General features: G+C 39.2%; 1 protein-coding gene across 3 annotated transcripts in view; it reads left to right on the top strand.

Annotated features, from left to right (window-relative positions):
- LARGE1 (LARGE xylosyl- and glucuronyltransferase 1) overlaps positions 1–21053 on the top strand; it is a 278913-nt gene that overhangs the window by 221075 nt on the left and 36785 nt on the right. For all 3 annotated transcript variants that reach the window (XM_034063061.1, XM_034063062.1, XM_031050097.1), the window contains 2 exons: positions 11224–11336; positions 12874–12999. In XM_034063061.1, the coding sequence (XP_033918952.1) occupies positions 11224–11336; positions 12874–12999 (239 nt within the window). The remainder of the gene's footprint in view (positions 1–11223; positions 11337–12873; positions 13000–21053) is intronic.

Raw genomic sequence — 21053 nt, 5'->3', positions numbered from 1 at the left:
CTAAGAAACCTGTGATAGAAAAACAGTGGCATTCAGACAGTCTATACCAGATTTTAGTTTCCATTGTATTGAAGTAAATAAAAAGTGGGGTTTTTTAGTTGATTAAATTGTCCTGTTTAGGTTTTTTCTTTACTGGTCTGACCTAAGTTCATAATGTAGAGTTCTTCTTGTAATTTACACCAATAGGATATATATATATATATATCAAATCTAATGATTTAAAGTATCATTTGGAAGTGTGATATTTTTAGCTTGATCAAGACAGTTCTTCATGTGAACATACATAGCTTGACGAGTAATTATGCTGTCCAGCACTCTGAAATGCCCTCTCTTTATTGTAGAGAGACCAGGTTAGATTTAGATGAAAGACTTGAACATAAAAGCTTAGTAGAGGTATCCAGGTACCTAATCTGAGAACAGAAATTTCTATTATATGACAGGAGAACCCCAGGCAAATCCATAGTAAGAGTAAACCTAGTGCTTTTTCTTCTGAATTGCAAGTTCACTTTCCAGTTTCTCATTGTGCTTATAAAAGTGATTGGGTAAAGGCAGTTCTTCTTTTGTAGGTACAGAAAGAGAGGTTGTAGCCATAGTGCCAAAACAAAGAAAGAGGCATCACTGTTAGACTCCATCTTTAGAGTGTAATGGGTAGCCTGGTGCCTGCCACAGTAGGTAGCAGAGTAAGATTTCTACACTTTTATGTCGAAGCTGTCACCTCTAAATGAATGCCAACAAAAAAACAGTTGAACTTGGTCATCATCAGATGATCAGATCAGAAAGGGTATCCAGAGATCTTCTAGTTCTCTTCCCACTGAAAACCAACTCATGTTGCTCAGGGCCTTTTCCAATTGGGTATTTAGTATGTCCAAGGATACCTCCCAAAGCAGCCTGTTCCTGCTACTGTCTTGGTAAGAAAATTAAAAAATAGAAGTAAAAATCCCTAATTCGTAATTAGAATTTTCTTTGCTGCAGTTTTTGTAAGTTATGTCTCATTCTGTCTCTCTGCATCTCTTAGAAGAGTTTGGCTCCATTAAGTACTTTTAGACAGCAGTAAGAGATCCCCTCAGATTTTTCTTTCCAGGTAGAACAAACCCAGTTAGCTTCTTGTATGTGTTTTTCAAGCCTCTAACAATTTTGGTTGCTCTCTGCTGGACTTACTCCAGCATGTCAGTGTCTAGGTTTGACTAAGAAATCCAAAACAGTTCCCCTTGTTTCAGGTCTTATAAGCACTAAGTAGAGAGTGGTAGTCACTCTCCTTGACCTAAGCGGGGCTAAGAGAGCCCAGGATGTGGTCAGTCATCTTTGCTGCAAGGTTGCATTGCTGCTTATGTTCAACTTGCTGTCCACCAACCCACTAGGACTTTTTCTGTAAAGCTCCTTTCTATCCAGTTGTCCTCCAGCCTGTGCTGCCCATTCAGGAATAGTCCTATGCAGGGCTTCTCATTGAGCCTTACGAGCTTTCTCTTAGCCCACTTGTCCAGCCTGCCAAGGTCCCTCTGAATAGCAGCTCTGTCCCCAGGGCCACAGACCCCAATTTGGTGTCACATGTGGCATTGCCGAGTATGTGTTCTAGCTCATCTCCATCTAATTAATCAGGATGTTAAACAGTATCAAACACAGTATCAACACTTGTGGAATACCACTTGTACCTGGCCGCAATCTGAGTGAACACAACCCCCTGAGCTTGGCATTCCAACTTATTTAGCAGGCACCTTGTAGTCCACTTATCCAAACTGTACCTCAGTTTGGCTATATGAGCACGCTAAACACAGCTCCACACACATTTTCTTCTTGTGCAAATGTATCGCTCTATTTCTGTTGTGATCCTAATCCTGTCTGTTACTGGAAGAGAAATAATCATGGAGGGAGGATTGACCTGCAGCTGACCTTTAGGTTTAATCATTGCATTAAAGTACATGGTGCTTCCTGTTTGTTTCAGTTTTAGTAAGGCTATAATTAATTTTTAGGCTTGTTCATTCTGTACTGCTTCTTTTCTTCCCCTAACACATTTCTTAGAAATCTTCTATTCCTCCTGAATTTCATCCAGTCAGTAAACTGCCTATTAGAGGGAACGAAAAGTTGTCTGGTTGCTTGTGAATGCAGAACCCCAAACCTTTTTGTCATCCAACTCTAAAGAAATGCTTGAGAGGCTGTTCAGCCCATGAGCCACATCTCTTCCTCTGTTGCTAGGGCATTGACTGAACACCAGACCAAGAAGAGCTATGACAGGTTCTTACTCACTGGGCGCATCCCTATAATTAGCCTTGAGGACCTCTGTTAGTATTATAAACCAGCCAAAATAATTATCACCTGTGCAGGATGTATTTTTCCTCTTCACATAGTCCAAAGTGGAAACCTTGTAAAATTGTTGACATTTCAACCCCTATTAAATATGATGCTTTTGAGAGGATCAAAACCAGAAAAACTCACATAATTTAAAGCATTGGCCCCTGTTACCTTTCATTTTTTGCTGTTTTCTGAGGAAGAAAAAAACATAGATAAGCATCATGGATGGGGTCCAGATCTAATATAAATGCCTGAGTCTTGCATTAAAGAGATCTAAGCTGATTTATAGGAGCTGAGAATCAGGAGATAAGCTTTTTTCTTGTAAAGGTTGGTGATTCTTTGGTGAAGAGTCCAAGACGGATCAGTTTTGGAAGATGTACTTGCTTTTATCAGGGCAAATATCCTGCAAATTCCAGCAGACCTCCTCATTTTTTATCCATGAAAACAAGGTTTGTGTGATCCCTTTTTCTAAACATCCTGCACAGGGCTGGACCTCCTGCACAGTAACCCTGCACAGTCTGTACTATTCTGTGATTCCTTATCAGGACAGCTCACTCCAAATCCAGCTACTCTGGCTTGTTGTAGAGTTGCGACACTCACTCACACTTCTGTGTTTTGAAGCACTGACATGTAAAATTGTACACTTGGAAGGAATGAAGAGATGTATGAGAATCAGTACAGGATAGGCAATCAGATGAACATGACCTCCAGGTTTAATACAGTTGTCAAAATACTTTGCATGATTGTTGGATGTTTCGAGTATGAGTGCAAGAAATATACTTCTTTTTGTATTGGGTGTAGACTTTTTACACCTGACATACTGGATGTCTATGCTGCCAGCTAGCTTAGCTCCCTGGGTCATTCTTTGCTCTTGCCACCCTAATCATCAACAGGACATAGAAATCAGTTGGCACTCTGTCTTGTGTTTGCCAAGAAAAAAGAAACTGAGTGTGATTTTTTGATAGTTCACCCTGGGAAGTATTTCTGAAAGGCAGTATGGGCACGACTTATTGTTACATGCCTTGTTGACATTCTCTAGTGCACACAACACAGACCCTTAGTTCCTTGCTGAAAACTCCAACCTAGAAGTTTGTAACATAACTCTCTCATAAGGTTGGACACTAAGAAATGCAAACAAAATAATTGTTATGCCTGAGAATTGAAGGAACATGAGCTAGGCCCTCAGAGAAAGAGTGCTATGTAGTGTGGATGTGGCCAGCCTGCTCAATGAAGAGCTAGACCCTGGGCAGTATGTGCAACCATTCTGCAGTCCTTGATCTGGGTGCTAGGGATCACTTCTCGGAATGGGTTTATTTTACAATGTAGATTTATATACTTGTCCAGGTCTGATCTTCACAGGTCAAAGATAAGTACTTATAAATTAACAAAGTTCAGAGAAAATACTGGATAAAATCCCATAAAGTTAGGGAAAATAGCTCCAGGAGCTTATTTGGGAGCGAGTCAAGGTATAGTTTGATCAGAGCTTATTAGTATCTGCAGGATGAAATAACATTTCTTAATAGAGGGCTTGCCAATTTAGCAAAGGTTCAGCAAGATCAAATGACTGCAAGTTCAAAGACATGTTCAAATCAGAAATAAGGGAAGTATCCTTCATCAGAGTAATTATGCATTGGAATAACTTGTCAAAGTTTGTGATAGATCATCCATTATTGTAAATTTTTACATCAAGGCTGAGTGTTTTTCTAGAATTTATGTTCTAGTTAAAGCACAAATTGATTTGGAAAAAAACCTATGGCCTCTGTTATGCAAGAGCTGAAAATCATCTTTTCTGACTTTATCGCTTAAATATGTATTTCACTGGGACTTTGTTTTCTTCTCAGCTGAAGTCACCTAAGCATCCATGTAAATGAAATCACAGATAACCTGCCATGTAAGAACTCTGCATTTTTAGCATTAAAGATAGGAAAAGTTCTCTAAAACTTTTTAGTAATTTTCCACATTTCCCCCATTCTTTTTAAGTCTCACCTTTCAGAGTGCTTCATAATAAGAATTGTACCTGACCATCTTTTTGTTAGTGTCAGCTTTTGGCTACTCCAGTGTGACTTCCAGATAAACACAGAGATTCACACTAAATAGCTCTCAGATGATACTCGTGTGTGACAGTGATGTGAGTTACATCTTTAAGACAGCTCTTCTCTGCTCTGTTTAGAATGGCCTTTGTCATTGTGTTACAGCATGTAGAAGTGGAAACTGCCCTCCTCTCTCCCTTTGCTAAAGTTGGAATGTGTTGTCTGAGGTTTAAAAATTCTGAGCAAAAATGTTAGCAATCTTTTGAATTTAGGGATAATTTAATGATTTGCCTCTTGGAAGCCATCTTCCCAGTTTACCAACTGAGAAATCCCTTTAATATTTGCTTTCCACTGTCTTTAAAATGTAATCTCTGGACCTATATGCTTGTAAGGGTCACAGAATGCAAAGGAGGAGCATTTTAAAACACATGTAAGGAGCTTCTTCACAGGTAGTTTTCATCTCCCATAACTCTCTGCAGAGTTCAGGAAACACAGGGATTCAAGAAAGCTTACTATCCTTACTGTCTTCATCTACTCCCAAAGCAAGTAGAGCAGCTGGGAGAAACTCTAGCTTCCCTTTCTAATTTTGCTAATATTTCTCTTTTTTTTGAGTCATGTTGTTTTCTGTTATAGAATTTAGGAAAACTTTATCAGCGATTGGGGCAGGAAAGTGAATGACTTGGTACTTCTTGGGATCTATGTAAGAGAAGGCCAGGTCCTCTGGGTCTTGAGACGTTTTTTCTTTACTGACCTCTGAGAGTCCTGCAGAATTGTTACTTCTCTTTGTAAGACTCGAGAAGGTAGGAGGGGAGAGCATTACTTAGCAGGATGTTCTTTAAGTAGCAGAGATTTTCCTCCATAGACTTCATAAAAATCCTGTGGCTCATGACTTCTCTCCTGTATACCTTTTAGACTCCTGAATCAAGGGAATTTTTTTGTAGCAGCCTTTGGGGATTTAGGAAAGTTGGAGAAATTCCTCAGACATTGAAGTCATTAAAGAGAAGACAGAAAGGAAATGTTTCTTTTTTCGAATTGCTGAGGAAGAATAGCATATAAACAATAAAGAAATAATTAGAAAACTAGGAAATTCTGAACTACAGTCAGTAGCTCTGTAAGAAGTTTGAATCATGCTTGAGTACATCCTTCATCTTTATTTTGCCTAAGGAGAAACAGCATACTTCCGAAGAGGAGAAAAAGGAAAATAAAAGTGTTCCATTTCATTAAATGGTCATCAGGAAGTGTAAGCAAAATGTTTATAATGCTTCAAGAGGAACCAGGCTCCCAACAGAGTGACTGCAGTACATTTCAAAATGCACTCTATCACAGCTTCGTTTTCAATATATGTGCAGAGAAAACAAGGGCTATTGCATTTTGTCACCATGCCCGGAGGGACACCCACTCTCCATTTCAAAACAGCTTCTCAGCCCTATTCCGTTTTCTCAGAGAAAAGTTCAAATGTGGAGTCATTGTTTATTCTGAATTAACACACTGTGCCTCCCTGCAAGTTTTCATTAGGTTTTTTTTTTTTTTACATTGTAAAATGCTTGTTTTTTAAAGGGAAAAAAAAAGGCTGGTGTATGCAAATCCATAGTTAAATAATGTACCAGGATACAAAAAATTCTAATAGAAATAGAATTAAAGTTCTTTGGTTATACTGTGTTAAAAGCTATAGACATAAGTTACGGTTTCATTATACTAATGATATGGCTGGTCAGATTATGAACATCAGTGAGATATATGGTCTATAAATTAAGTGAAATAAATGCATTGTTTTTAATCCACACAAAGACTTGAAATGAAGATGTAAAAAGGTGTGCAGTGGCTTGCTGTGGAATTGCAGCTTTAATTCATTTTTTTAATCCCTAACAGCCATATAGTTGTATGTTTCTATTTGCTGTAGATACTATGGGTAGAGAGCAGAAATGACAGCCAATGGTGTGGAGGTGTGGGCTAATGGATTTCAGATGTAGTCTTTTGCAATACTGATAATCTGGGCTTTGATCCAGCAGAGGCATAGTTGCATTCCTAGCATTACACACTGTGACCACTTATGTTAATTTCAGGTACAATAAGTTGGAATTCAAAGAACGTGCATAAATATTTGCTAGGGCACGAAGTGCTCAGCACTGCCACAGCACTTCTGGCATAGCAAAGCTGTGAACCCCTTCCATAGTGCCTAAAACTGAAATTGACTTTTTGGTGCCAAATCTATTTCAGAAAACATGATAGCTTACTGTTGTTTGTACTGCCTTAAATCTCTGCATCAGTTATTTATTGCTGCAAATCCCCATAATGTCAGCCCTACTTAACATTGTTTCTAACAGCATCTGAGACTCATTGTTTTGGTGTATGGTCTTTGGTATGCTGGTTAAGTATTGTAGAATCCCAGTAATTCTTTTAAAACTCACTGTTGCTTTGTAATATATTTTAAAGTGTGTCTTTCCTGTCTTTCTCAGATACTGTAATGGTATCTACTTGCTATCTGTCTAGATGATTCCCTGTTATACACATATTTTTGAGAAGAGTTTTTAAAAATCTGACAAGGATAAGCTCTGAGTTGCTGCTCATACAATACGACATTGCCTCAATCGCTCACAGAATCATCCCGTTCCACCTGAAAGAAACAGGCAAGATAGTGCTTATAGAAAATGATCCCTTAGTAGCTATACTTTTCTTCTACCACAGCTCTGAGCATTTTTTCAGCCATCTTAAAAGGGCCATTGTCATAAATTGATGGAGTTTGAAAGCTTGTCCAGTTTCACTATAACTTCTGTAAGTGATCCTATTCTATCATAAAATGTTTAGGACTTCCAGTTCTGATATATATTCATCTACAAATTCCAGGAAAAGCTATAGTCTGTATTCCCAAAGGAAGAGGTGGGGATGCTTGGTAGCATTCCAAAGGAAATTGCTGATGTTTCTGTAAATTTTTACTTACTAGTCAGAAAAAAAAATATTTTGTAGTGATACCATTGCTTAGTCAAAACATTGGAAAACAGAAAATTTTATTTGGATTGAATGAAAAAATGGGAAAAAGGCAAAAAACTTGGGTGACCTCCAGAGTTTTATTAGACAGAATCAAACATTTCTTTTCCTTTTCAGAGCTTGTAAACATTTTCAATAAGATTTATAACTTGCATCAATTTTGGAGTGAAAAATGCTATTGTAGAATAAGTTGGTTTTTAAAATATGCCAAAATAAAGTATTTCCCAATTGGACTGTTTTAGTCCAAAAATGCTAATTTGGGTTTCTTGCCCTGTTTTCTCCAGTATATTCACCAAATTCCTTTTTTCTTTGTTTTCTTGTGGGGCTGGGATTTTGTGTGTGTGTCCTGAAATTGCACAACTGAGAAACTCCTTTGTTGTTTGCTTTCTTATTTGTTTGTTTGATCAATCCAGAATGTCAGATTTTGTTAGTTCAAGTAAAGTCTCATCAAGCAGGAGAGAAAATGACATTAAAGTGAAAACTAGACTAGGACGTGTTCCACAGGTTTAGTAATAAAGCATTATTTTTCCAAGACCTCTTTGAGGTATCTGCATCTCTGTATACGCCTGAACTATTTCCTCAAGGTAACAAAAATAGGATATTCTGTGGCTGATCATTATTTGTTTAATACTCACGAGACAATTAGGTTGCCGCTTTTCTCTTTTTGTTTATTTGCTGCCAAGTTTTCCCTTTGTTTTTCTCAGGTAGGTTAGGGCAGGACAATGCTGCACTCATCAAAAGATGTGAAATCCCAGTGCCTGGGGCCAGATGTTCATAAAATATTCCTTTGATTTTTTATTTTTTTCTCCAGTCTCTTCCTCCCCCAGCACAGCAGTTGAGAGTTGGTCCCTTTTTCTGTTACATTCAGCTGTATGTCATCTTAAATTTAGTCTGAGATTTCAGTCATTTTCATTCTGAGAGAAGGGGCTCCCAAGGCAAATATTTCCCTTATTTCAGACATTTTGCTTTCAAACTAATTGCACAGATTGGAATAAATTCATTTTTATGTTTGCTTTCGGTAACAGAACAATATAGAAGAGTAACTGAAGTGCTCTGTGCTGAAGAAATGTAATTTTTCCTTTGCATTAACTGAGTTCCCAACACACATGGTTTTGCTTTGCTTTTGCACTAAATAACACTAATTAGGTGAATAGTATTAAATTCTCCTCTTAGTGGAAATCTCTTATTCTCACTAATTCTAATGAGTAAATATTTAATCTTGATATAAATACTTTCCAGTAGTTATTTTTACAGCAGCAGTAAATTAAAATTCCACAGTGCGAGAAGCCCTGAACAGGGGCTGCACAAAGGTGTTAAACCCAAGCCTGTTGGTGAATTAAAATAGAAATCACATCAAAATTAGTCTTGACGATGGAACATTAAAAGCCTGTATTTTCAATAGCTGTGATTGCATCATAATTTAATACATCCTTTCTCACATCTATTCCAGTTTTTCCACCACATCTGCCTCTTTTATTCTCAGCTGCTACCACGATAGCCCCTCAGGACAGCATAATCTCTTTAGCTGCGATGCAATAATCTCCTGCTAGCATAAGAGTGGAAGACAAATAAATTGGAGAATAATGCACATTTTAAAATACTTTCCCTTCTCCTCCTCAGACTGGTGGCTTAAAAAAATTAAGAATAATTGTCTTATTGTCTGTAAATTGTAAAAACTATTAAATTGCGGTTAACCGAATCTTACAGTTATTTTTTATTTTTCATAATAAAAAAAATCTTCCCTGTTGCATTTCACTATTGAAACAAAGCAGACAGTTCTTGCCAGCTGGAGAAAATCCACTGCTAGAGAGGAGCTTATCCCACCCGGTTTATTGCTGCAACACTAGGAGCCTGCTTCACACTGATGTCGACTTTCAGACAGTGCACAATGGCTCTCTGAGAAGCTGATGCATGCACACTACACACTCCAAATAGGCTTCAGTTATGCTGGAAAGAAGACAAATGCACTGGCAGAAATAAGTTGTAGCATGTTGTGACAATACGTGCCTTTCCAGTCCAACAGCTGGAAGCAGAAAGGTTGACTGAAGATGAAAGGGGATCCCTCCAGTACAGGTTCCAGCATCCTTGGGAACCAGATGGACTGAAATGGAAAACAGAACTAAAATAGGCCACAAAATTCACTGCCAGAAGAGGTTTTCTTTTTATTCATGGCAGTGCCAGGTTTTACTAGAAAGAAATTTGCCATGTCAGAAACTGAAGATAGGAATGAACTGGAACCACCTTTGCTCTCTTTCCACCAGTGGAGGATTGTTCCAGGTATACTTTCTCATCTTTGTGTGGCCTGATTTATAAAGACTCATGAAATAAAGCATTTTAAATGCCATTTTTCCTTTATTTCACAACTGCTTTAGGATAATTTTCTAAAGTATTCAGATTGCATTTCCTTTTTTATTCTCATTACTTTTAGCTTTATCATCTTAGACTCCCTCAGGCAGCTTTTCCCAGTGCCTGCTTTTTGCCATTTCGTATTCTCCTGGGTAGCTGTTATGTTTCTCTGCAGTTACCATGATATTTTTTTGTAAGACCTCTTGTTTAATGTCACTTGCAGGTATCATTACTATTCTGTTCATGTCCCCCTTCCACTAATGAAGATGTGAAACAACAGACTTTGCTCTTACTAGGTACTTCCTGTCAACTTCCTAGGCTGCTCTTTATCAGTAGTCTTCATTAATGGTCCTTCAGATTGCCTTCATTCCCAATGACACTGCTCTTAAGTCTTCTCAAATTAATTTTTCATGTAAAAATTTCTGACATGCTGGAGAAGAGGTTTAGCTGATGCTTTAATCCAGCTTCATTGCTTCTCCTGTTTTCCCTTCATCTACACTATGGGTTTTGTTCAGACAAAAAGCAACAGAGGAATAACAATGCATGTTGAGATAGCTCTTTTCCCACTTCTAGTGTAACTTTCTTATCTGAGGATCGCTGCCCTACTGGTGGGCACTCTCAAAGGCTAGGTTGTAGCTAACATTGATAATCTGTTACTCAGAGTGAAGGATTAGATGTGTCAGGTGGTTAACTTCTTACCAAATGGAGTATGGGCTGCAATTTCCTCTTAGAGGGCATATATATTGCATCCTATGCAGTAAGTATTAAGGGCCAGATTTTGCCACACACATCTTGAGTAAAATGTTTTATATGAGTGAAAAAATTCTTCTTTGTCTCATCATAATCTTAATTCTAGGCTAGATAGAAATTAATTTAAACAATAGGATTTTGAAAGAATCCATCTTCTATGTGAAGATGGCAGAAACGGAGTCACATGAGATAAATCAGGATTGTCTCTACCCTTTCCCTAATAGACAGTGAAATGAAAGAATGTCCTCTCAGAGCCTGTAGCTTTCCAGAGTAAGGAGTGGGGAGGATCACTTCTGAGTATTAAGAGGGTGCTGCTTTCTCTCTTGTAGGATATTATCTAACTCTCTTTGGAATGATAATGACCTCTGGATGGAGTTAACCACATCATGTGAATCACCATTATTGGTTCATTTTTTAAGGAATAACCCCAATGCTAATTAAGTCATAATGAAATCAAGCTGTATCAGTTAAGACTACTGGAAATACAACATCCTTCTCTTGACTCTCTTTTCCCAGTTCACTTCTCTTTAGCTACTTTAGCCTTCTTGCAAGCCTGTATAACTTAGCATTCATTTGTATGCTACCTCACCATTTCTTCTCTACAGCCTCAGGGGTTCAGAAAAGCTTTCTCTTATGGCCTCTTGAAATCTAAGCTTTTTTTTAGTCTATCTCCTGTGATAGCATGGAGTAAGGACTGCAGTTTCCACTGACAGATCTTAGCTCATGTCCTTGTTTTACCTGCTGATTCAGCACTTGGGCAGGATGGGCCCTGTCTGGCATGTGAAATCATGGTTTCTCTTGTTCTCTGTGCTGTGTTTTCCTTCAGGGGTTATCTTGCTGCTTCTTGATAAGTTACGGAAGATGAAATGGGAGCAGATGTGGAGACTGACAGCAGAGCGGGAGTTAATGAGCATGCTATCCACTTCACTGGCTGACCAGGTGAGTAGGATGTTGCAGAGGAGTGATACAACCACTGCTCCATGGACTGAGGAAAGGGAAAGAGGATAGGATGTTGGAAAAGGTGGGGAAAAGATACTGTGCATGTAGTCATCATTTGTTGAGTCGTCCTGGAGAAAAGGTGCGAGAGGAATGGAGGTTTACTCATGAGGTTTTTCTTACTACACTGACATTTTTACCTCCTCTGCACAGATGATTCACAAGATAGACAAACGGTGTTTTCAGGCTTTAATTTTCTGTCCTCCTTTCTTCAACATAAAACTCTCCAGACTTGAGAAGTCCAAATATACTATCTTTTCCTGCTGCTTATTGTCTAAGCAGACTTTAGTTTTAAGAGCCTCCAGATACTTTTTTACTGTTTCTAGCAGATGGGTCCTAGCAGTCCCCTGTGAAGACAAAAGCACTGCTTTCTTCCTGCCCTGGATGGGAAACTGAGGCTGAGAGAAGAAGTAGTGTGCCTTGCACAGAAATGCATATTTACTCTTCTTGTGCTTCCTGCCAGCTCTCAGTTTTAAATCCAGAATCTCTGTTTATATAGTACTTGACCTGAACAGATAAGTCTTGCTCAACAGCTTGAGTGTATTAATTCAGTTCAGCATCATATTTAGATAATTTTACTGCTTCTGAGCTATATCTGGTTTATGAGTCCGGGGGTAAAGGCTGAACTTGATGATGTTAAAGGTCTTTTCCAACCCAGTTGATTCTGTGATTCTGTGGCTAGTCACCACTAAGGCAGCATGCTGTTTACTGTGCATATAGAGTTGTGCACTTGTATACTTGCAGGTTGATCCAAAACCTACTGAAGTTCATTAGAATGATTCTTAGAACTTCACTGTGTTTTCAGTCGGGTCCTAAGTTGCTGTCTAATACTTGCATGGGGCAGAATTTTGAAGAGCAAACCAAGGTTGCTAATGTCTTACCTAATACCTTAACCACAAGACTGTCCCTATACCTTACTTTTCCAACTGGATGGCTGCACAGAGGCAGAACACGTTCTGTCCCTTTATGGTGTAGGCTGTTCTGCAGACCTGTCCTACATGCCCTTTCCATGAAATACCTACAATGAAATGTTAGCTAAAATCCCACATAGTAATTCACCTCAAAGCAGCACAACTGCCAGGATTACTTTCATCCCATTTATTGAAAAGTGATGCAGTACTTACTAACAGCAGACAGTTTGTCATTTACTGCTTGTTACTCTCCCTGGTGACTAGAACAAGAACCACATCTTTTGCCAGCAGTACAAGATACACGTTCTGAAAACTTTGCTGGAGTCCATTAGCTCTGTGTGTCAAGAAAGCCTCTTCCTCTTGTTCAGACCTATACATCACGCCTTAGATTGATAGCCCCCTCTGTGGAAACAATGACAAAGTAAGGTTTGCAGAGTTCAGCTCACATAACCAATTGCATCCCTACCTGTGACAGGGAGAGCAACAGCCAGCTCAGACTCAGGGAGGGGTTGAGATCACCTCACTATAGAAGCAATGTACCCTACTGTTTCTCTGGTTTTGTCTGATAGGATATCTTCAATGCAGTCATCAAACAAAATCCCTTCCTTGTCTACCAGCTCCCATGTTTCTGGAATGTACAGCTGTCTGATCACACCCGTTCTGAGCAGTGCTACAGAGATGTGTCTGACCTGAAGGTATGTTTCACAGGAGGTTGGATGGGTGGTATCCTTTGGGACAAGACTGTGCTGTGACAGAAAGATGATGTCCATAGAATGGGGGGTTGAAATAACATACAGTTTGAGGACAACCAAGCAGGGGAAGCAAATATGACTTTGGCTTTGTGCATTTTGACTGTTAGAAAAGTCAAGGATGGATGCTGCTTTGGGGTTTGGCAAGATGTTAGAGTAGTCCTTCACCTTTTTACGTTCTGTACCTGTCACCTATGCCACTGCACCTTACTGCTGAGCTCCTCTTGCTGTCCCAGTATTAGATCTTCCTATCCAAAGAATATGAAACCATTTTCTTTTTGTACTGGACAAGTTTGAAACTCTTTAGTCAGCATCATTTAATAGAGTGAAATTCACAAAGAGGGTTGGACAGTCCCTAACTAGAAATACAGTAGCCGAAATTCAAAGACCTTGCACACTTCGTATTTAGCTTCCTCATACACTTAACCCAGATACATTGCCCCTCATTTTCCCAGGGTTTGCCCTTGAAAAAAGGCTGTATAGAATACCATTCATTTAATAAAGTGAAGCTGTAGTATCAGTTTAATAGTACATATTCTACTATTGTCAAGTAGAATATAAAAGCAGGATGGATTCGAACAGTATGGATAAATTAACATCAATTGTTCTGTGGTCATTTTGAAAGGCCAGACTCAAATGCAGCATGCAGAGAGTTCAGAATTGAAGCTGATTGTGCTTCTACCAGGTGTAGAATACTACTGGCTGGCTAAACAGCAGTAGATTCCATCAGAGCAGACTAGTGGCATCAGAACTACCTAACGTTTTTGGTGATCCATTTTAAAATTCAGTTAAGATTCATATAGTTAATTAATGCTCAAAGAATACTTTAGTAAGTGAGGTTAAAAAAGAAAAAGAAAACCACAGAGCCATGGAAGAGGTTGCAAGAGACCTCTGGAGAGTGTCCAAACCCTGCTCAAAGCACTTTAGATCAGGTTGTTCAGCGCCTTGTGCAATTGCCAAGTTACCAAAGACTGAGATTCCACAACCTTCCTGGCCCCCTGTCCCAGACTTTGACCATTCTCCTGGTGCATTGTATTTCTTAAATCTAACCAATTTTTCCCTGGTAGCAATTTGTAGAGTGACAGCAGGAGTATTGAGTATGAACATCAAATACTGGATGAATACTGAAAAGCAGTCACACTGATTTCAAAAGCTGCATTTCCCCAGAAACAGAAGATCTACTACATGAGTTAACTGACATGTCAAAGCTGGCCAATATTGATTGAATTTCATACATAAGGTATTTACAACCAACTGTTCAGGTGTGGTCCCTAGAAGGCAGTTTTTAAAGTTAGATTGGTATACTGATCAGTACACTGATAACTGAATGTTTTATAATTGATTGTTGTAGGGCAGGATCAACACAGGGACTGAAAAGCATCATCGTTTTATGGCTTGTAACAAAGTTCTGGTAGAGGTTTAGTTCTGTGCTGATGCTGAGAATCATGTATGACAGCAGTTGTAAGGCCTGAAACTGTCAGTTCTATTACAACATAGTCAATGAAGTCTAAGATGCACAGTATCCTCCACCGGCTTTCTGGCCTGAGAAACTACTCAACAAGGGGTGCAAATACATAAGCAATTTCTTCAGCTGAAATAGACTTGCTCACACTGCTAAAATTACCCCTAAATACTGAATCAGGGCTGAAACTCTTTGCTTTGAAAGAGAGGCCAGAGCCTTATCATCTAGTGCACATTAGCCCCCTGGTTTCAGTAAAGCTCTTCCTATATTCAGCAGTTAAAGAACTAGCCCTCAGGCAGCACTGTTTAAAATTCTTCATGCAATTAAAGAAAAAAAAAGTATAAACCAATTAAAGCTGTGATTTGCACTATGGAAATGAGCAAAATTCTAGTTCTGAAAAGAAACCGTCTGGTTTGGTGTGTTATTCTCTCAAAAAATCAGCAGATGTCCTTAGCCCAAGTTAGAAAATATACTCTTAAAAAATCACCAAAGTTAGTCAGTTCCATGGCATTTAGTATAAATCGTATGACACAACGTATTTGGCACATCCTGTATTTCATGGTAAGACTGGAATAGGAAACGACGTAAGAGAAACCTCCAGGGTAAGAGGGAGAGAAAGACAGGCTGTGAAGTTTGTACTGGAAGATTAAGAAGAATAACATAGGAAAGAAGGAAATGGGAGAAATTTAACTTCCAAGTTAAAGCTGGCCCAGTTAAGTTTTCCTCAGTCAAATCAGACTGCATTCCTCAAGTCAGACTGAAAAGGAGTTGATTTCATTCCATCCAGCCTCAAAGTCCATGGGACTTGAGAATTTGTCATCTCTTACATACAGCACTGTGTCCAACTTGGACCCCCAAGGCTGACTGCTGTTCAGGTGGCAGCAGGTATATATACACACTTTGCTGCTTTGGTCACATCCATGCAAACACAAGATGGCCAGCATACTTTTTGGAGCACTTGGATATTTCATATTGCTTGAAGGAGATTCTAATCACATTTTTCTCTTTATAGTACTCACTAAGTTGCATCTCTATCCATTTTGTTGGGGAAAAAAAATACAACAGTTTTTTTGTACTGTTTTATGTTAGAGGTCAGACTTACCTCCTGTGTCATACTCTGTAGGGCTAGATGCCACACTGTACACAACTAGATGGAAGTCTGTGAGTTTTGTTCTGCTGTCCATGGCATATGGAACCAAATCTTACCTAAACAATTACACTTACAGAAATCTTCCTTTTCCCATCCCAAGGGTACCTGTAATAAGAATGGTTTGCATCAGTCAAGAATATCTTGAAATGAACAATTTTAATAGAAAACAAAGTGTAGGCTAAGAGAAAGCAGATGCCCTTTAATTCTTTTTGCCAAGTAAGCCAACTGCAGTCTCTAAAGGCCAGAGGTTTTGTGTGTCATTTGTTACACCTTGGAGAAACACTCAGGAATTGTTATTGATGGTTGGCCTAAAGATATGGAGGTGCTAATAGTCATTCCGTGTATTCATCCACTGTCTGTCTTGCTTATCTCAGCTCTTCACATGGTCCTCAGTAGCTTATCCATGAACAAGCATGTGTCCTATAGGACCATACCTTGCTGGGCTTCGGAGCCTGTAGGGATCTGCCTGGAACCAAGGTTCCTTTATGCATTACTTTTGGTGAGTTGGGTGTTTGTTTCCTTTTTGGTTAATAGTTTGTTCCTGTCTGTAAAGGAATCTCAATTACTATGATTTGGCACAAACCAAATGGCAAGAAAAATCCTATGAAAGAAGGTAATGAATTGTGATGCCTCTGACAATGAATCCTGACCTCATTGAATGAGTCAGTCTTGAAGAGAAGTCTGGTTGTCAAGGATACAGAGGCTATTTACACACAGAGAATGTGGTAATTCACAATCACAAAAATCAGATGCTGGATTCTTCAGTGAGGATATGTCAAATTATTAGACTTTACCCCTCAGCTCCAAAGTAAGAAAATGCTTAAAAACCTATGGATGGCTTTTCAAACTGGTTTTGAATACAGCTGATATTAAATTAGCAGATAAATAATTAACCTCATAAATTTTCTGTTCTGAAATTGTATTATGTGATTCACCATGTCCTCCCTGGGAATATTGTCTACATTTTGTGAGATTGCTTGCAAAAGTTTACCCAGGTTCTTGCCCATAACCCAAATACATCATTTTTATATCTGCCTCAGACATGATCTGTTGCCTTCTTGCACCTTTCACTGCCAACCAAGAAAGAGCTACACTGAGTGGAGAAAGGGCTCAAGAGGGTTAAACATACCCCTCCCCTTAAATGAACATTGGAGTCAGTAAGGTGCTTCCGCTCTCCCAAATAGGGAATATTGTGGTATTATGGAGGTCGTTTTAGGGAGAGTTTTTGCAGGCAGGAGGCCTCTCATTAGCCATTGGTACAGGAGTTGAACTGAGAGCTGCAAATCCTTTCTAGGAATAATGGAGAACTTTGAAAAGTACAAGACAGGGACAGTCTATCACCTTACTGTCATACAGCATAGGCAATAAGCTGGGAAGTAAAGCAATACCTGGGGCCATGGGCACCAAGTAAGACAAAGCAAGGATTTGAATCCCACATCCAGAAGCAGCGCATGGGCCTCTGGGTTGCTGGCGACTGCACTGTGAGCCCCTTCTGCTTATGTAGTTCAGAAATATCACTCTGAAACCTCCCTGATGACATTTTTGTGAAGTATTTCATCCTTTCTAAGGAAATTGGTTCTTTTATTAAACCATATATTTCTGACAAAACACAGTTTAAAAATAAAATTTCCAGACATCTCTAATTGAGGCATAAGTTACACACAGGGTGCTTGTATGCAGTGTGGCTTGGGGCATATTTAAACTTCTCAGTAATACAAGCCTGAAAAGAAGCCTGTTGAGATGCATTAAAGTGCTATGTATTATGTGGCTTTACTGTGCAGATTTGCTGAACATTTAACTCCTGTTGATCTCAGTGGGAACTGTCTGCTTGCCTAAACAAGTAGTCTAGTTTTTAAGCAGGAAAGCTCCCCCTCTACAAAATACTACTTTTACTTACCTGAATTGTGAAGTGCTCATGGGCTTAATTAAGAATATCTGTTCAGTCCTTTGCAAAATTGAACTTCTTTAGGTTTAAATTTAAGCTGAATTTATTCTTACTTTTTACCTTTTCAGCCTGGAAAGTGTGTGTACAGGATATTCTTTATTCTCTGATTTTATAAGGGCCCAAGCAGAGTGAGAAATTATCAAGATGTGTCTTCAGGTAAAAAATGGAAGAGGTTGTTTTTAAGGAAACATTTGGCCCCATACTTTTGGAGAGAGATGTTTCAGGGAAAAAATGAATAGAAGTACCTATAGCAATAATGTTGTGTTGAAGCTTAACATTTAGTGGTTGGAATATCAGAGGAAAAATATTTCATCTCCCCAGGGAGGACAATGCAACTCGTAACCTAAGGATTTTTGCTGACATTTTTGTTTTCGGTGTATTTCCATGAGTAGAAATGAGCTTAGGGCCATGTCCTATACTCCACCAGCATATGACATCTTCTGTTACCTTCCATCTCCAGCTGTGTCATCATTTGGGTACTTTGGATCAGAACCTGGTGAATAAATGGGAACTACTGGTGCAGTTCACCCGTTTCACTAGGTCATCAGTGTATGGCAGTATTTCAGGAGGCTGGCTGGGTGTAATCAGTGAGTGGTAACAATTGCTGATTAACTAGGATGGTACTAACAGAAATGTAGATAGTGCCAAGTTGCTTAATGACAACTAACCAAGTGTTAGATAGATGAGGATTTTTAAGGTCTGATCTTTCAGTGCTTAAATTGCTAAAAGAAGATTAAGGAGCATATTTTTCTTAGTTCTCTGGAGGCCTTGATCAAGAGTGGAAAGGATCTGTTGGATAGCCTGAAGGTTAGCACTATTCCTGAGGTATCCACCCAGATAATGGAACTGGAATTCTGTATGTTTTAGCTGCAGTTCCCTTTGTAAGCCAACAGAGCTTTGGAATAGCTTAGAAACTGGGAGAGAAAATAGAAGAAGAAATATGCACAGTATTATGGTACTATTCGGTCTTAGAGGGTGTAGTAATAAGTGTTTTAGTTTCTAGATTCACTTTCTCTTTTTGATGTTGAGGTAACAGTTGCACAGTCTGCAAATAAAAAGCATTCTAAGTTTGAAGGCTTTTTCCTTTCTGATTTCCCTGTAGTCTCAAACTGTTTTTTTTTCTCCAGTCAATTTACTGTTGCCTACAATAAACTTTCTAATGTAATGGCCATACTTTTACCATTGTCTTTATTGTGTACTTCACTGATGCCCATGACAGGATGTCATACATGCAAGGATGTCCTGGCCTGTACAATTTCTGCTATAGCTGATGGGCAACAAACCAAATCAGACAGCTACAGTGTGAACTGAAAGTGAATTTGTGGGCTGACAGCAAGATAGGAATACGGTCTTTGGATGTACTGTTCTATGTCAATGGTTAAGAGTCTTGCTGCTTTTTGAAACCTGCTGTTCTTTTTTATGCCTTCAGATATCAAATAACATTTATCTAATCATGTTACATTTGAAAAGCAGCCTGCTTTTTCACTAGACCTGCTTCACGGTTTTCTTACCTCAGGTCATCCAGATGGTTGCATAGTTCCTTGATGTTGTTTAGCACATCATCTTAAGCACACACTCCCATGTGCTGTCTTTCTTGATTAAAAAATCAGCTTTTATGGATAGTCATCAGCTTCATTCAGCTTTTTTGAGTTCACTTCAGGCTCCACTGACATCTGTGCACATGCAGCATCCTGACACGTTTCGAATCCGATCAGATGCGAAACAGCTAGGCCCTTAACAGCTTTTACACACACAATGTGTTTTGAAGCACAGCAGCAAACAGCCTCTTCGCTGACAGCTGCAGTTGCCTGGCTTTGACATCCCTCATACAACCGAGTAGAGGCATCGACACCAGTACTTGGCTATGATGTGATATAGTGTATGTTGACAGGAAATTTCTGCAGCACCCAGAAGCATGTCCCATAACAGTTACTGAGTTTATCATCATTAGCCATTTCTGTGCTCATGGTCCCCATGTTGAGTGGTCAGAGTGCTCAGCAAGAGGGTGGCTCATGAAGCTATCCAACAGGAAACTCACGTGAAGTGTAGGAGTAGTATAGAGAGCACACAGAAGATTTTTCTAAGTAAGTATTTTTTGTCCCGCTTGCCAGCTCCTCACACCTCTTTGATCCACTCTTAAATAAGTTCAGGTTACCAGCAGACAGTCTCCATTCTTTGCCTGCTTGTAAAAATGCATACTAGTACCCTGTAAAACTGTTAATCAGTTCTTTAGGTTCCTTCAACCCTGTACTTCTATTACGTGTGCCTGTTTCCCTGAGGTAGGATTCAATCAGTGAAACTTTTTTTGCATGCATTTAGTACCTTTGCTGCAGTTAAATGCAATGGATTAAATGTCAAGTTCTTTTCAAAGAAATAAGATTTTGGAGATCCATTTTTCAGTGGAGGAAATCTGTCATCTTATGTCCTAACCTCCCTAAAGCTCTTTCTGTTTCTGTGATGTTCTGTATTTTTAGCAGCAACATGTTATTGCACAGATAAGTTACACTTCCAAACATATGGACAAATGCAAAACCAGCAAAGAATGCAGCATTACCTGGGAAAAAATATCTACACTGAGTATTTTTGTCCAAGCAAATTCCCAGATTTATACAGCGTGTAGATGCATCGTGATCTTGATTTGAAGTGTTCCTATAACTGGAAAAAGTGATATGCTGATTTCCAAAATGACTTTTTTCTTTCCTTACAGTTGCTTTTCTTTAACTGCGTGTATGATTTTTCTGACATCCTGGTGGTCTCCACAGTGAAGTCCCAGGAAAGGATAAAGCTTTCCCTATCATTGGTGTTAGGTACATGGAAGAGAGTGCTGTAGCTTTTATGGAAGTATAAACACAGTGAAGAGACTGTGTTGTTTGCTCAAGTTAGTACAGGAAGAATTCAGGCTCTGTCCTTCTCTGTTCTCCTCCAGTCCACTCATTCAGCAACAGGTATCATGATTTCAGAGGGCTCCCTGTTCCTGTGGAGCAGTGTTGCTGACACGAAGGGAACTGCATTCCTGTGCTCTGGGCTGCTTCTGTTGTACCTGCTGCACCTCAGCTCTATGCATTCCTTCCCACAAATGCAGTGTTCAAAGCAAAACTCACCGTGTAACCAGCTAGGCACAGCTCAGCAGCTGGCAATGCAGCTCGGTGGCTGTGTGTGAGTGACACAGTGCCTTTATGCAGTTAATGGATTTAGAGAACCTGCAGAACTCCAAGCTTGGAAGTATTCCCAAAGGAGACTTTTTTTTTAATCTCTTTAGAAGTCACAGAAATAAAACTGAATACAAAGCATTTGGTGTTTTTTTTTTTTTCTTATGCCTAAAATACAGCCTCTATAAAATAATTCCTGCAAGCCACTTGTGGCTCCCTCTTAGTTTTTCCTTGGGGCCCCATTCTCATTCACATTGGCAGCAGTGGAAAGTTGCCTTGATATAAATGAGAATC

The sequence above is a fragment of the Melopsittacus undulatus genome, chromosome 5 (assembly GCF_012275295.1).
Source record: "Melopsittacus undulatus isolate bMelUnd1 chromosome 5, bMelUnd1.mat.Z, whole genome shotgun sequence".
Lineage (NCBI taxonomy): Eukaryota > Metazoa > Chordata > Aves > Psittaciformes > Psittaculidae > Melopsittacus > Melopsittacus undulatus.
This window is presented reverse-complemented; position numbering and strand designations above follow the sequence as displayed.